Genomic DNA, 17,975 nt, shown 5'->3' with positions numbered 1-17,975 from the left:
TATGTGTCACAAGGCCATTCTCAAACAATCCAAAGTATCATACAGTTGCCTAAAAATAGGCACTTTTTCTCTTAGCAACCCCAAACTATTTAATTCATCTGTAAATGGGGCAGTCACAATATAATATACTGATGTAATAAACAATTTTTTAAAAACTAGTGTATTAAAAATAGGAAAACAGAATTTCAAGTCTAAATTAACTCATAAAAATGTCAGAACAAATTAGCATAGTAAATAGTAACTATCTAAAGATCGCCTTAGAAATATGATGCATCTAATTGGTGATTTTGATCTCCAAATTTCAAAGATGTGTAAAATAAGAGATTATGCCAATTAAGATTTTATTAGCATAATGTCCAATTACAAAAGAAGGCTTAGTATAAGTTTTAAATATTTTATGTCAAAACTGAATTATCCAGGGAAGTATGGGATGATGTATGTGGGGGGAATTAAGACACATCTGGCAGCAATCTAAATGTGTAACTTCTTAAAGAGAGTACAATAAAAAGAGGATAATGGTGTCTATACTATTTTCAGATTCTACCAACTTCAGATATATTCACCAATTTCAACTCTTTGAATGATGAGCAAGCACAATGTTAGGCACTGTGCTGGTGTTTTTTATATTAATTCTTGCAATTTTCACCACAAACTTGTAATTTGTTATTATTCTTCATCCTGTTTAGTACATGAGAGACCAAACTACCCCAAACCCCCATGTTCTTGTGACTATACAGAGTTGCCTTGACTAGCTGTAATATATAATCACACACCATGATGTGGGAAATCATCCCACAGAGTTGAGGCAATTGTCCAACCATCAAAATTTTAAATAAGAATCAGAGTCAACCTCTTTGGAAACATTTTAATTTACTTCCACCTCTTCTCCATTCTTGGTAAAAATGTCCAAATGACTGGCACAGCTGTTTGGATTATTGTTTAGTAAACCATTAATTCAATCAGAAAAAGATTGGTCCTAGTGATACATGATTTTGCATTTACTCATTCAACAAGTATATTAAAGATTTGTTACATATTTATCATATACATCTATTGAGTGTATATACGTCAAATACTGTGTTCTGCTATATAAAGGATACCAGGAAATATGTATACTTAGTTGGCAATCTTTCAATCATATTTTTTAATTTAATATTTTCACATTGAGACTTTGTGCTTTCTATAGACAGAATTTTGTTGTTCTCTTCCCTGGTATTAAATGCTTCCTTAAAATATATATCTATATATTTGCCATGTTATATCACTTTTAAGGTGCTGAAATGAAGAGCATCTATATGATTTACATACACCCACAAAATCCTACTTTTCTAAAAATGAAAGAGAGTGATGGATATTCAAAAGCCAGGTTTTCCAGCTATTTTATTAGGCACATTTAAAAATATAGTAAATAAATAAAAAAATAATAAAAAAATAAAAATATAGTAAATAAAATAAATAAATAAATAAATAAATAAAGTATAGTAAATAAAATACTTACTCATCAATTTGACAAACACACATTTCCACCTCTTTCAGTGCAGTCTGAAGTTTGCCCAATAGTTTCTGATAAATATCTTGGGTTTCTAGGTCTTCTTCTTTTAACAAGTACCGGAGCCCATGCCCATCCTGTTGTCCCAGAGACAGACCTGAAGGGGCTGCCATGGTTGTGATTGTGTGCTGAATGTACACCATTGGACTCAGTTTCCCTGAGGAGTTAAAATCATTCCAGAATAATATATATAACCTTTAACTTACAGGAATGTTCCAGTGCAATTCATTCTAGACATAGGCTTACATAAAATAAAATGCCAAACCAGTGCTGAATTTAATTCAGGAGTTAAAGCGAGTTGTGATTAAAATATCTTTCAATCTCATGCTCTACTGTGATGGTGGGGAATGGCATTGTGCATCTCTAAAGCTGCTCCACCTGTATTTTTGTTATAGTTATAGGGCCATTTCATACTACTGGTTTTCACAGCAGGATAAGCAGTGCCCAACATGCATGTAATGAAGGCAAGAACAATCATTCTTCTTAGAGGAAAAAATAATAAAACTGCAAAACTCCTTTTTTATTCTATAAACATTTATGGATAATTATCCAAATGATTATAAGAGGAATCCTGTCTTTATAAAATTCAGACTTGTTTATACACCAGGAATCTATCCTATTTCAGGGATGCTGGGATAGTTAACAATTGCCTAAATTACTTTTCATGATTTGAGAAAGTTTCAAAAGCTAACATACCTTGCTCAGATTTATTTTCTTTATCATGAGAATTATGCTTCCTACTATCCAGCTGAACACCAAATGCACTTCCCAGGGAGGTTGATGTTTTGGGATAGGAAACTTCCATTATGTTGACATGACAGTTGGTAGGGCAGAAATCACTGCTATGTAATGGGGAGATTTTAGATTTGGCCTGTTTAAAGGTGGGCCAGGCTCTATTCTTCAGGACACGTGAAAACTGTAAATTAAAGAAGAAATAAAAACCAGTTGAACACACAGTGTTCCTAACTTCCATCATCCATAACAAAATATTAAAAAATAAAATCATGTCAACTGGAAAAGTGAAATAAATTATAAGTTGCTGGAAATTAAACCATTATTTTAAAACCCACACATTCTTAATAAAGTAAAGCAATATAGGCCAGCAATGCATAGGATTCTTTTGAAATTCTGATTGCAAGTTAGATGCTAAAATAAACAAATTCAAGTGACCAATAGCACTTATTAGAACTCAAATCCCCAGGCTGCTAGCAGCTGAGAGTCTGACAGAGAACTCAAATTGCCATCCTCGGATACAAGAGGGACACACCACTTAAAGTGAGGCAAAGTGGTAGAAGTGGGTAGCTGCCACCGGGTCAAGAGTGGACTATTCTAACCATTGTCAAAAGCCAGTCCAAACCTGAGTCTGTGAACAGGTTAGACAGCAAGGCATGGTGGTGTTGACCCAGAAGGGTAGGACAACGGGCAGAACCAACAGTACTGCCCGTGTCTCCTGCGAATCACTGCTGAGCAGTTGGGTCAGGATCAGTCTGAAGACTGGTGCGGACTCAGCTTTTACGCCATTGGAAATAAAGTGATACTCCAGGGATTCACACAACTTCCAAGAATGGCCAATCTACTACTTAGAACTTTGCAATCCAAACCCATCTATTCCTTGTTGTGTGGTCTATATGGCCACCCAAAGTCTGATCTACACCTAGGTTATTATCTCAAGCTCTCTTTCCCTTGCCCCCTAGGCTCCTTCTTGCCTTCACTCAGATCCTCTCCCATACTGTCTACTCATTCTCGGTCTTTGTACAAGCTTTTTGGTGAGCCTAGAATATTCTTCTTCCCTCATTGCTAAACTTACTCCTATGCATTTTTCAGCTCCTATGAAGTTATCATCAGGCCTACATGTCTTCATCTAGGTCCAATATCCTTGGCTGTGTGCTAGGTTACAGCATATTGTAACCCTTCTTATAATTATGAATGAGTTTCTTATCTCTATCTCAGTGGATGATAAATTCCATGCCTTGTGCACCATAAAGAGCCATCTCATAGGGTTGAACTGGATTATAGTTTCAAAGCAAAGGACAAAGAGCCACAAGCTATGTGTGTTTTAGTTATGTTTAGTTTAGCCTATAACGGATGTGATGCTGGGCAAGTCACTATCTTTTTACCATTCCTAGTAAGATGAGGAATATGGATGAAATAATCTCTGTGCTGTCTTCTTGCTTGAAAACTGAAAGCAGATTTATTTATTCTACTAGTAGAGTAGTAATTTGGGCACTGAAGTATTAAAAATTAAGACTAACATTGGTTACTGTGTAACTTTCCTAGGTTAAATTAAAAAAATAAAGATGTGATACCAAAAATCACATTTTATAAATATAAGCTCATCATTAGAATATGAACTATGTTACCTGTATATGAAACTGTGCCTTCAAATCACAGGTCTGAAGCTATGTAGCTCAGTCAAGTACCAACACACAGTAGGAATCAAAATGAGAGCGGTGGAAATGCAGGGAATTGTCAACAAAATTCCTAACAAATTTGATAATAATGTATAGTGATACTATCTGAAACACCTAAAGAGTGAGAGTAATTTAGAGACTTTCTGGTCTATGCTCTTACTTTATAATAAAGAAACTGTGACCTGAAGACTTATCTGGGAAAGACTTAGAATTTAAGGCCAGATGCAAACTTGCACTCAGAAGATCTTTTCCATTGTAGTTGCAGGACAAAACTCTCAGATAAGTCCCCATGGCACAAAGAAAGGCACAGCATTGTGGCATAGCGTTGACCACAATAGACAGGTATGCTCCTTTTGCCTTTTTCCATTTTATTTTATTTATTTATTTTAAAAAGATTTTTATTTACTTATTTGAGAAAGAGTGTGAGAGAGAGCATGAGTGAGGGGAAGGGGAGAGGGAGAGAGAGAGAGAGAAGCAGACTCTCCGCTGAGCAGAGAGCCCAACTTGGGGCTCGATCCCAGAACCCTGACATTATGACCTGAGCCAAAGGCAGACGCTCAACTGACTTAACAGTCCTCTGCCTTCTTTCATTTTAACTCTTTACATATTTATTCAAACATATAAAGAGAAGCATCTATTCCCAGACTCTGCAGTAAATGCTGGGGATACAGTCCTTGCCCTCATAGAGTACATAGTCTAGTAGAGGACTCAGGTTAAAAAAAAAAGAATATTCTTATATATAACAATTATATTACTACAAGTATATGTAACGTGTATGTGTATGTGTATACATATATATATATATATATCTGTAACTATGTGCATATGTAACAATTACATAATAATTATAATAGCCAGACAATGAAAAATTTGGTAAATGCTAAGAAGGAAGTGAACAGAGTGATGGGATGAGGTGTTACTAGAGTGATCAGATAGAGAAGGGATAAGATTCCCTTTCCAGTGCGACCAGTTTCCTCTAACTTTCTAACATGTACCTAAATACAAATGCCTATGAACATAGTAGAAAAGGGGGAGATGAAGGAAGGACCATAGTCATGGATCCTGGAAATGTGCTGAATACATTTTACAGATCAAAAAATGTACTCCTAGACAGCATGTCCTAATATTTAATTGGGACACCCTTCTGTAACGCAAATCTAAAATGAGGTAGGTACAGTTCTTGTCTTGACTGTAGCACATGCATAGGAACAGGCTGCGGTCAGGCCATCCAGTAGCAATGGCCCTGCCAACATGAACCTGGCATCTTTCTTAGAAACATCAAAGACAACACTGAGTTCACTAACCTGCTTTGGAGATGCTCACAACGAAAGACCAGAAAAGCTATTTTCCATAAACAAAAATTTCGATTTTGTGATAAAGAAATGTATAGGGTGTGGGGGAAGGGGAGTTGGGACATACAGCACTTTAAACCTATTTTGGATAATGTAGCCCAAACATACTCCACTTTTATTCATCCATCCAACAATTACACATTGAGGGCTTTCTAAACCAGGCACTATTCTAGGCATGCTGGGAAACATCAGTGAGTGAAACAGATTTCTGCCTTCTGGGAGGTTATGTTCTAGTGAGAAGAGAGGCCAACAATAAACGTAAGTCAATTATATTATCCTAGAAGATGATAAGTACAGGTTGAAAACAAAATGGAGCAGGAAAAGAGGGCTGGGAGTTTCAGTGGTGAGGTGAAGAATGCATTGCCAATTGTAACCCTCATTGAAGAGGTTGACATTTAAGCAAAATTTTGAAGGAAGGGAGAGTTGGGAATGTGGGTACAAGAAGAAAAAGCTTTCCCAGGAGAGTGAACATCCAATGCAAAAACCCCAAGGATAGTATGCTTCAATGAACATCCAGTGTGGCCAAAGCAGAGAGTGAGGGGAAAGGGGAAGAACATGGGAGTGGGGAAATTATGGGTAGAAGGAAGGAAGATCCTTCTTAGAAGGAAGGAAGGCACAGATCAAATAGGAGCTCAGAGACCTGTAGAACAATTTAGCTCTTACTGTGATTGAGATTCACAGCCCTTCAGAATAGACTGTTGGTGGGCAAGGGTGGAAGCAGGAAGACCACTTGTGGGAGAGACAATGCTGGGTCACCCTAGGCTATGTGTAATCGGAGCGATGAGAAAAGGCCGCATGTCGTGAAGGTAGAGCCAAGAGAATGGTTATGTGGGAGCCAGGAGTAAAAAATGCACGCAAGCTTTTCAGACTGATCAATGCACAGGATGGGTCTCATCCTAAGGTAGAGATGACAACAGATATGACAACTGTAGAAGGGCAGGATCAGGAGTTTATTTTGGACACGTGAAGTCTGAGGTATCTATTAGACACAAATGAAGAGGATCACAATGGGCCAGGAGATTGAATGTGATCACTACAGGATGAAGCGTGGAGGGAGGAAAGGGGACAGAGCAAATCCTGAGTTCTGATTCATGAAGAGGTCAGAGAAAAAAGAAGAAACAAGCATAGGACATCACTGTGACTGAGCCTCTCAGAAAAGGCAAGCAAAAGTAGAAAATTTCTAAAGAGAGGTACAAGGTCAACTGCATAGATGCCACTAAAACAAGGAATATGATGATGACAGTTAACGAGTTTTGAAAAAATATAGGTCATCAGTGACCTTAAAAGAGCCATTCCAGGGCAGCTCAGGTGGCTCAGAGGTTTAGTGCCACCTTCAGGCCAGAGCGTGATCCTGGAGACCTGGGATGGAGTCCCACCTCGGGCTCCCTGCATGGAGCCTGCTTCTCCCTCTGCCTGTGTCTCTGCCTCTCTCTCTCTCTCTCTCTCTCTCTCCCCATCTCTGTCTCTCATGAATAAATAAATAAAATCTAAAAAAAAAAAAAAAAGAGTCATTCTAGTTACATGGGGGGGGGGGGGGTACTTGAGCCCGTCTTGAGTGTGTTAAGAATGAAAGGTGAGTGAGATAGCAGGTATAGATGGCATATGGGGAGCTTTTTTCAGGACAGAGTTCAAGAAATGAAACAATAGGTAGAGTATGGGGGATCAAGGGAAATAGTGATTTTTAATCTAGATGACATTAAAGCATATTTGTACATTGACATAAGTAATTCTTAGAAATGGAGCTGCAGGCTTCTAATGCATTGGTAGTTAATTCATGAATTATTAACCATGACAACACATTAATATCCAGTTATAGTCACTTGACTAAACGTAGAAAATAATACAAAGGTAAGCTGCTATATTTTGCAGATAGTCTCCCATTTCAATTAAGAATGAAACCCCTGTGGCATGGAGTTATAAGAAATCTGTAGTGAGGGAAGAGGACGTGGAAAAAAATTTTACCCCTAATTTTCCTGATCTATATATCAATTTGGGGACTATGTGGCACTAATAACTAAAGGTACTTGGAATATTTAAAGTAAGACTTTGGATTCCTACACGTTATATTTTTGTGTAAACAGGAACAATCTCTTGAAAGCTCATTAAATGTTTATATGGAGGAAGTATCATTAATACACAAAATAAGCCCAATTATGGAATTATTATCCAATGGAGAATGAATCTAGAATTAAAAAGAGTTCTAAGGACAATTCAGGGTAAGAATGTTTCTCTAAACAGTGCATAGTTTTATGTCTGGATCACCCACACATCCTGCCCCAAGAAGATTAAACGCCTGCTTAGGATTCATTCAGGTCTCCAGTAAGGTCTGAACTTCTCTCATACATGTGCTAAAAAACATCTGTGGCCTGTACAGCTGGCCAGAAAATCAATTATGATTGCAGCAGCCTGGCTATAGAAACTGCAGAAATCAACTTGTTTCTATTTTTAAAGCCTAAAACTTTTAGAGTCAAAATACAGGAAAGCCAGCTTCTTTGAGATTTTAGTTTCTATGGATACATTTTATTTTACAAAAAAGAGGGGTGTTTGAAGTCTTCATCTGGAAGAAAAATATGTTACTAATAATAGTTTAAAAGTAAATATGTGGAAATTAAAAATACATATTCACAAATGCTATATTTTCTGTGGACATGCATTTGATACACAAATAGAGCTAACCTTACATAACCTAGTAAGGCTATTATTGTCTTAGCTATCTGAATTTTGTTCAAATAAAAAATATCCCTGAAATATTTTCTTGCTAACCTTGTTCATCTAATGAGAAAGACAGTCAAATATTCTAAATACGTGTGCGGTCAGTAAAAGATGCTGAAAAAGGATCTTTTAAAGTGCTTAACTCCTAATTGACTATAGGTTTATCTTTATTTCTAAAATTAAAAATAAAAATAAGCGAGACAATATTCCATAGGACTGATACCTAGTCTGCTACTTGCCAGCTAAGTGACCTTAAGCAAATTCTTAATCTCCCTGCGAAAGAAGCAGATGGTAGGAGTATTCAGTACATATGGCTGTTTTGAGGCTCAAACAATAATGTACATACAAGAGCTTTCCAAATCTAGTGATGTAATTTTTACCATCTCAAATCACTGCCCATCATTAGCCTGTCCATCTTTGCTTTAAAAGCTTTCTAGGCTCTTAGTTACTTCTGAGAAAATGGAAGATACTTTTTACTTGCCAGGGTGGTGTTTTTGAGAAGCCTTAACATTTGGGGAAAAACCCTGTCCCTGATGCTTCTAATCTACCCCCAAGATACACTTTTCAGTTTATCACAAATCACATTTTTGTTAAAAACCAAGGTATAACATCTTCTTCATCCACCATAACCAATCCATCATAGAGCTGTATACAGTCTACATCCTCTGCACCACTTGAATTGACTCTTTTCTCTCCATCCCCAGTGCTTCTACATGAGACCAAGTCACCACTGACTTGCCCTTTTTACAAATAAATCTGATTATTATGTCACTTTAAAATATCACTAGAAAAATCAGATTTTGCCAGTTTTCTTTTTAATGGTATCCAACTCAAATCCTCCTTTCTAGTCTAGGCAGTATGCCAATTCTTCATCAATAAAATCAGTCCCATTTCTGTGGCTCTGCCTTCACTCAAGAGGTTTCTCCTTACTTGAGTGTCATCTCTACTTCTCTTCTCTCTGACACATCCTTCCAACTTAGAGCAGCTAGCATTTACCGACTATTCCATCCACGATGATTTCTCTTTTACTGAAATGCTATTGCCCTTGTAGTCAGACCCTATACTGTTTAGCTATATAGTGCAATTTAGCAGTGGAATTTGAACAATACATATGCTGTATAGCATAGCATCAAATGTAGGTAGGCAAACAAAAACTAGATTTACGATAAAAGGGAACAAGGTTCAATTTCCACAGCTGTGCTCAGCTGTGTGCCTTTGGGCAAGTTACTTAACCACTCTGAGCTTCAATCATTTCATCAATGAAATAGATGATACGTCACGTCACAGTGTTGATAAAATTATATAATATCTGAAATCTATAAAATACTTATGCAATGTCTGATACTGTAGCAGGCTGCTATAAACTGTTGTGTGCTACATAATTCCAGGGAGCACCATCATATAGAGCAGGGTATGATATGCCAGCACATTCAACTAGTCATGGTGGTACCTCCTAGTAGGTTAGGTAGTAGTATTTTTAGTTACTTCATATATTTTAACCTTTCTTCCCCTGCAGATTATAGGTGTGGGAGGGCAGCCATCCTCAAGTTATTGTTGACAACATAGTAGGTACAGATTTAGTAAATATTCCCTTGTTCTTCCCATCCCATCCTGCAACAAATTTGCTTCCATGAAGTTGAGTTTTAGACTCATTCATCGGGTTTCATTAAAGAGTGTATTAAAAATATATGCCACATAAAACAAATTGCTATTTCTTTTTCAGGGACAGCTTTATGGGCACTGCCCTGACATTTCCTGGTGCCACCTCTTTGAAATTCAGTGTGAGAGATTTCTTTTGGAACTCAGTCTAAGAAAAGCTTTGCTTCTCTTAAGAAACATGTATAAATCACAGGAATGCTGATAAATATGTAATAGACTGTGTTTCTTTTTTTATTTTCGTTATCAGGAAACTGAAGGCCAAATAGAATATTCCACTTTAGCAACTAACTAGAGTCTCAGGAGTTGGAGGACCTTATCAAACTTTCCCCTTGGTGGTCTTTCTATACCATCGACTGTAACATAACTTTACCTATAAACAAATGTACCTGCTCATTTTCCACTAATATCTGTTCTCTCTTTCTTCATTTTATTAATAAAATTCTATGAGTTTTATAGTTGGGTACATGGAAGCCCAGTTTGAGATAACATATATCTCAGCCTCTTTCGGCAAGTGACAAATCGGATGTGAACAGGAGTGCTGTGTACAAATTCTGGGTCATGCCCTCAAACAAGAAACTCTTTACTCTCCACTTCCTCTTTTCTCTTCTGAGGGAATATAATTTGGCATGGTGCTGATGAGCCGACTTTGACCTTGTAGAAGAGGGCAATGTCTTAGACGAGACAGTAAAAATACAGAAGGAGCCCTAGAAGATCATCAAACCCCACCCCACTGGACTCCAGTCCAGCTGAACTTTCATGTAAGCGAAAAATAAGCTTTCAGTTATAAGCTCGTGTTATTTTGGTCCTTATTAAGCAGCTGAATCAATAGCCTATCTAATATACCTTCATCCTAATGTTTTGTTTTTACTTATATAGTTTACATTTTTTAAAGATATTATTTATTTATTCATGAGAGCAGAAAGAGAGGCAAAGTCATAGGCAGAGGGAGAAGCTGGCTCCCTGAGGAGAGCTCGATGGGGGACTCGATCCCAGGACCAGAGCCAAAGGCAGAAGCTCAACTACTGAACCACCCAGGGGCCCCTATAGTTTACTTTTTTAATGTATATTTCTTTAAGCTATTTCTACTACTTTTGTATGAATGGAAAAATATAAGAAATGACCCCTCCAACACTGACAACTTTGACAATCGGAATCTGCCTGAACCCCTATCATACTTTAAACAGATCCATTTCTGAAGTAGAATGATTCTCTTTTCAAAATGTGCTCAAAGGGGAATATGAATTTACATTTGTTTAGACCTTCTACTTCAAAGCACTGTCCTATCTTATGCAGAAGGGAGAAGTAAAAAGAGAACCTTCTGTTCTTCAGCTTCAACAAGGCATATTCATGGCATCTTTCCCAAACTCAAATAGGTGAACTGACCTTAGCAATCAAGGAAAGAGGATTAACAGATGTGACAGTTAAGCAGTGATCTTGAGGATCATTTTTCTTCATGTGAATGGACTTATAAAGAATTAAAATAGCAATACATATTCAACTTCATAAGCTAAACATTTTAGGAAGTCTTAAAACCATGGTGACCTCTCTTCTCCTTGTCCCCACTCAACCTGAGGTAACCAATGGTTAAGTATTCATTTTTGCATTTCCCTATTCTCATACAGCCATATCTGGACACATCTAGGCTTATCCTTGACTTAGTACATCAGGAACATAAAACATACACAATTAACTCACATTCATAAAAACTGAGATAAATATTTCCTAGTATGGCTGTATTAAATTTTAAACAACCAACCTCATTTTAAGGGAAATAATTTAATTAGCTAGTCTCCTATTGATATAATAGAAAAAAAAACTTACTATACATGTATTTTAGAGATCAATTTCTACTAATTCTATGTCTAAATTGTATCTTCAAATCCATCTAATTTTCTCTGTCTCCCCCATCTTCACCATAGGCCAGGCTACCACCATCATTCACTGGGACTATCGCAATAGTTTCCTCTTCGTCTCTAGGCCTCCATTCTTGCACCTTGAAATCCATTCCTACAGAAGACCCAGCACCATCTTTTAAAAACTTAAACCAATGAAGTCATCCTCGATTATAAGCTTCCAATTGCTTCCACTGATGTGAGAAGAAAATCCAAACTCCTTCCAAAGTTCCAAAAGATAAAAAGCTTCCGTAGCTTTTAACACTGTGCCTGCCTAAGCCAGCCATATTCGCTCTGCCACCCTGGTTTTTGTTTTGTTGCCCTTTTTTTTTTTTTTTTTTTTTTTGCTGCTTTGGGGCCTCTGTAGAGATTTACTTCTTCTTTGCTGCATCCCTCACTCAAATATAAGTACCCTGAGAGGAAAGATCTTCTCTCTTTTATTGTCATATTCCTAGCACCAAGACACCAAGAACAGTACTTGGCATATAAAATGTGCTCAATAAATATGTCAAATAAATGTACTAATCAATCAATTTCAAACAGACTGTGTTCTGTGTATTTTCTGATTGAAAGTTCTATTCCCTCTGTTGAGAGAAAAGGAAAAAAAACTATTGACTTCATAATTAGGTGGCCTGGATTTCCATCCCTAACTCTATCTTTTGCTACTAAGTAATTTAATGCTTTAGGCCTCAGTTATTATATTTGGAAAATGTGGAATAATGACCTAGCTTTCAGGTTTACAAAGATCAAATGAGGTTAATAGATGTAAAGATATTCAAAAAACTCTAAAATGTTATGCTATTATTTCAATAAACTGGTACATAAATAAGCAATGAAAATATTATGTATTGAATTAAATTGGACATTTAAATAATTTGAATAATAATTACATGTAAAATATATTCATAAAACTTTTTACCTTTTTATAACTGGATATTCTCTGACATATGTGCTCAATTTTTTCACTGCAAATGGCACTGAATTTACTCTGAAGGTCAGTAGGAATCACTTCATTTAAAGAGTTAAGGCTGGTGCAGTTTTGTACAAAATAATCATCACTTTTAGCCAGGGCTTCAAGAATCTGTAGTAATACAAACACATACACACACACACACACACGCACACAGAACAAGAAAAGAAAACCTTCAAAATTAGCCAAATAAAATTTTCACAATTCTAGAACAGAGTGACTCTCCCTAGCACACTTCTCTTAGCTGCCTGGGATTTCCATGTTCAATAAAACCCTCACAGTGAAGTGATGGACTTGCGTAGTTTGGGCTCTCATGTTTTGCTTTCTGCCAGCTATAAAAGGTTGCCTGAGGGAAGTGAGTGGACTTCAAAGACTCCCTGCTGGATAAATCAGGATGCTCTGATGTGGTAACACATTGCCTATATTTTAGTCAGTCACTCAGAACATTTTTTTTTCTCAATTTCTTAGTAGAACAACAAAGGGTAAGTAAGGAAAACCAATCGAATGGCATCCTTATTTTCTACTGAGAGCCTAGTACAGAGAATGCATATAGCATATATTTGTTGACGAAATGAATAAATAAGAAATTCTCCTGCTGGGATCCCTGGGTGGCGCAGCGGTTTAGCGCCTGCCTTTGGCCCAGGGCGCGATCCTGGAGACCCGGGATCGAACCCCACGTCGGGCTCCCGGTGCATGGAGCCTGCTTCTCCCTCTGCCTCTCTCTCTCTCTCTCTCTCTCTGTGTGACTATCATAAATAAATAAAAATTAAAAAAAAAAAAAAAAAAAGAAATTCTCCTGCTAAAGTAAAATCAATGATAGTTGCAGTGTCTGAGCTCTATCTGACAAAAGCATCCATATGATGTGTTCAATTAATAAATCCCTTTGGCTATTTGAATCAATTGTAAGATAGCATTTGTGTATGCTTGTGTGTATACACACTATTGATCATGGAGAATTTCCAATGAATTGAGAATTAATTATGTGTCATGTTTATGACTGTTCAAAGATTGCAAGGATTGATTATACCCTTACCTGACATTTTTATAATATATAATACATGTATAATAATTTGTAATATAATACATCTTATATTGTATGCGAGATACAATGTATAGATGCTATGTTTATTTGAGCTCCCTCACCACCTCTACCTCCCTATCTTGCAAAGTGTGAGTTTTTTTGTTTAATCACTACTCTAGAAAGTAGAGCTCAGTTTATGAACAGCAGTGTGATCTTGGTTAAATTTCTTAATTTCTTTTATTTTCTTCATGTGTAAAATGGAAATATTTGCAGTACTTATCCGTTGTGATATAAGAATAACTCGTGTAACTTTGCAAATTTGACATAACTAGAAAAAGATGATAATATCCTGGTTCTAAACGCTTATCTGGATTGCCTTAAAAATATAATATAGTTGGGAAGGGTGCGTCTTGAAAATACAGATTCTATATCGAAAGATACATAGTGGTGGAACATCATCAGAAAGATGGAATTTTTTTTGAGGTTGACTTTCAGAATATAAAACAAAACCATAAGATAATTAATTTTGAAATAGTGCATTTGGGTTTCTATCTTATTTTCTCCCACTAAAATCTTAAAAAATACATGCTATAAATGCTAAATCTATCTCAACCACACATATATGAAACAAAGATTAACATGAAAAAATAAAAGTAGTGAAGCTATATGTCATATTTCTTACTTATAATACCTGAATCCTCACAGGGTGATAGAAGAGCAGATGAAATACTAAAACTCAGACCTGAGGAGGGTCCAATAGGAGGTTTTATTGATTTACCTGGTGAAAGGATCATGAAAAGCAAGCACTGGGTCACTTACCACATGTTTCATCTATTTGGATGAAAACGCCCCTCCTCCCCTTGTATCTTGGTTTAGTCTAAAGACTAAGGGTGATCTCCTTCCTAACTAAAAATTATATAAATGTCTGAGGGTCTATTCATAAATGGATCTCGAAGCTTTGTGAAATTTTATGAAATAAACATGAGACTTGCAGCATTTGAAGTTTCTTATAATACATTTCATGACTTCAAATACTTTTCAGAGGATTATCTACATTTAAAAAAGCACCACCTGTCACAAAAACCATCTGAAAGGTATTCATGATACTGAATCAACAGATGTAGCAAACTTAACTAAATGCAGAGAAGCCTTTGCCAAATCAACTAACATTTGCCTGGGCAAGAGTCCCATCTAACTTCGCACTGTACTCCAAAAGAGATCAATAAAAGGGAAGGTTGTACGCATTACCGAGTAATGGGGAAAAAAAAAAGAAAAGAAAGTTGAATGAGCTGACAGCTAAAGCATATACAGCTACTTACATTTTTTAAAGTAGAGGAGGGAGAGGATGTCAGTTACTTTATTTAGAACAAAATCCTCAGTTTTCCCAGGATCACTCATACCTTGGCAGTGAGGCTGAAGAAACCTTTGGGCTCAATCATCTTCTCCACCACGTTACACTTTATCCCAGCTGTGCTGTCATACTCATACACGACACCATATTCCAGGTGGACGTTATCCACTGTTAGACTCACATGCTCCTTCTTCCCGTCGATGATGGCCATGGTGTTAAACTTGTCAATTACCTCTGGAACAAAGACAGTTTTAATTCAGCAAATTCAGGAAGGGTTTGTTAGTCTCTTCAATAATTTGAGTCTCTCTGAATAATTTTTAAAGATTTCTTTAAAGGATGACTAAATCTGATATCCTTGTTAACATTTTGTAAAAACAAGAACGCTTAAAAAAACATATGTTTGAATGATCCAAATCTCACCACTAACATGACTAGTCCTTGCACATCCATTTTGATCTATGTACCATATGTATGCCTATTTATACCATTATAAACATTATACCTACAATTTTATATTTTTTTTAAATTAAAAGCATGCATGACGGGACACTGGAGTGGCTCAGTGGTTGAGCGTCTGCCTCTGGCTCAGGTCGTGATCCTGGGGTCTAGGGATCGAGTCTCACATCGGGCTCCCTCTGGGAGCCTGCTACTCCCTCTGCTGGGTCTCTGTCTCTCTCTGTGTGTCTCTCATGAATAAATAAATAAATCTTAAAAAAAAAAACATGCATGACTTAAGACAGGGCTCCTAAAACTGCCTCCAACATTGAATGAATACTTGTTCAAACCAGAAAAAAATATATATATAAAGCCATTCTGAAGAAGCAGAAAGGAGATGCAATAATCATTTTTTTCAGCAGACAAGATGCATGAATTTTCCGAAACAGCATATTCTACAGATAGCTCATTGAGAAAATTTGTCATTGTTCACTATAACATTTTCTTTTTTTTTTAACATTTTCTTTTTAAAAAAATATTTTATTCATTTATTCATGATAGACACAGAGAGAGAGAGGCAGAAACACAGGCAGAGGGATAAGCAGGCTCCATGCAGGGAGCCCGATGGGGGACTCTATTCCTGGACTCCGGCATCACGCCCTGAGCCAAAGACAGACGCTCAACTACTGAGCCACCCAGGTGTCCCTCACTATAACATTTTTATCTGGAATGTCTTCCTCTAGGTGTTTGGCCTACAATCAGTCAGCTGGTATAAAAACATCTAAAATCTCAAGCAAGAAACCACTGAGAAACCTAACAGCAAATATTAAATTAGCAAAAATAGAATATTAATTAACTAAAAACTGTTAAGTCTTAGAATGGTAGAAACAAACAAAAAAGAATGGTAGAAACAGTAAATACAAAATAGGCAAAAGCAGAATAATGGTTTATTTTAAAATAATTGAGTCCCAGAATAGCTAGAAATCAATTATCAGAGCATCTCATCAACCCTTTCATTGTGGCAGTAATGATGATGAGCAAAAAAAAGCTAACTCTAAATGAAGAATAAAGTCCTTAAGATAAGGTCCTGAGATTTGTCCTGGTTTAAATAATTAAGGAAGTTGATATGTCATAACAACCTTGGTGCTCCAGTGTGGTTGAAATATTTCTAATACCATCCATTATCTAGTGGCTCCTACCAAGTGGTCTTCCTGGAGTGGAGGGAACACAGCTTTTCCTGAGTCCCCCACCACCCACCTTATGATCAGTGTGTTTAGGGGATTATGTAACTGTGCTGGTTTGGAAGAACCTAATAGTACAATAAAAATGTCCAGAGTTATCCACCAATAATATAAATGGAAAGATACCAGAGTTATCCACCAATAATAAAAATGGAAATATACCAGGAAAAAGTAAGAGAGGATTCAAGGACTTGTGTGAAAAAGTGTCGAAACAATAATTCAAGGTATTTGTCAAATACAAACATAAAATTAATTGCCTCCATCCCTTTACCCTTGGGTAAAGCCACCAAATACAGCAATCTGTTGGTTTGCTTCACTGATAAAACAGAAATTATGGGTTCTCATCAAAAGATCTCTCTCTCTCTCTCTCAAAAAAAAAAAAGACCTTTCTCATTTTTACATTATTAGTTTGTTTCTTTCATTACAATTAATGCTAGAATACAGTAAAAGTTACTTGAATCAAGAAAGTGGTTTCAAAGGGACCATAGACTTTCTTTCTAAATGAGGGCTTCAAATTTTAGTACCCTTACGGATCAGATCTTATTAAAACAGAGATTCTGTTGCAATAGATCTGGGGTGGGGCTGCGATTCTGCATCTCTCCAGGTGATGCTGCAGCTGCTGGTCTGTGAACCACACTGGATTAGGAAGGTCTATACAACATTTAAACTCAAAACAAGGAAACACATTATAACCTGGGTTTAAATCCTCATTCTATCACTTACTAGCTTGGGCAAATCTCTTCGTCTAATAAGCCTCAATTTCTTCTTCCATAAAATAAGGATGATGACAATAATTCTTTTGCGAGATTTCCTTTTTTGGTGACTTTATGAGATAATCCATGTAAAATACTTAATAAAGTGCCTAACAGAGTATACTAACTATGACATGTTAGTCATTAGGTAGTATTGTTTATGAATTTGACATGACATCTATTTGGTGAAAATATCTTAAGAAAGTGGTTTGACCATATCAGGTTTTCAATAATTGGGACTAGCACAGGCATACTGAAAAAGGGTACTACTATAAGCAAATGGAGAGAAAAAGAAGGAACGTACCTTCTACTTTGCAGTCAAAAGCATCTCCTACTTCATCTCCAGGGGGTTTGGAGTTAGACTTTTGAAGGTCTTCTTGAGCGCTCTCAATGCTATTATAAACCCATTGTATGGAATCTTGCTGGAATGAGGAGGGGAAGGAAACCTCAGAGGTATTAGTGCTTCTAAAAATGCATGTTCATTCCCTAAACCTGCTTTAGGAGAGTTGACGATCTTATTTATTCTTCCAGTTTATTCAAAGATAATAAAATGTGAAAGAGAAGGGAAACCAACATCAGAAACTACAAAAAGTTGGGGCACCTGGGTGGCTCAGTGGTTGAGCATCTGCC

The 17,975-nt window shown here is 36.6% G+C and overlaps 1 protein-coding gene across 1 annotated transcript in view; it reads right to left on the bottom strand.

Annotated features, from left to right (window-relative positions):
• Positions 1 to 17,975, bottom strand: part of PREX2 (phosphatidylinositol-3,4,5-trisphosphate dependent Rac exchange factor 2) — a 276,462-nt gene that overhangs the window by 109,339 nt on the left and 149,148 nt on the right. Inside the window, 5 exon segments of the mRNA XM_038579474.1 lie at positions 1,499 to 1,706; positions 2,246 to 2,465; positions 12,495 to 12,656; positions 14,967 to 15,151; positions 17,650 to 17,767. Of these exon segments, the coding sequence (XP_038435402.1) occupies positions 1,499 to 1,706; positions 2,246 to 2,465; positions 12,495 to 12,656; positions 14,967 to 15,151; positions 17,650 to 17,767 (893 nt within the window).

The sequence above is a fragment of the Canis lupus genome, chromosome 29, assembly GCF_011100685.1.
Source record: "Canis lupus familiaris isolate Mischka breed German Shepherd chromosome 29, alternate assembly UU_Cfam_GSD_1.0, whole genome shotgun sequence".
Classification (NCBI taxonomy): Eukaryota; Metazoa; Chordata; class Mammalia; order Carnivora; family Canidae; genus Canis; species Canis lupus.
Note: the sequence above shows the minus strand (reverse complement) of the source record. Positions and strands in the feature narration are given on the sequence as shown.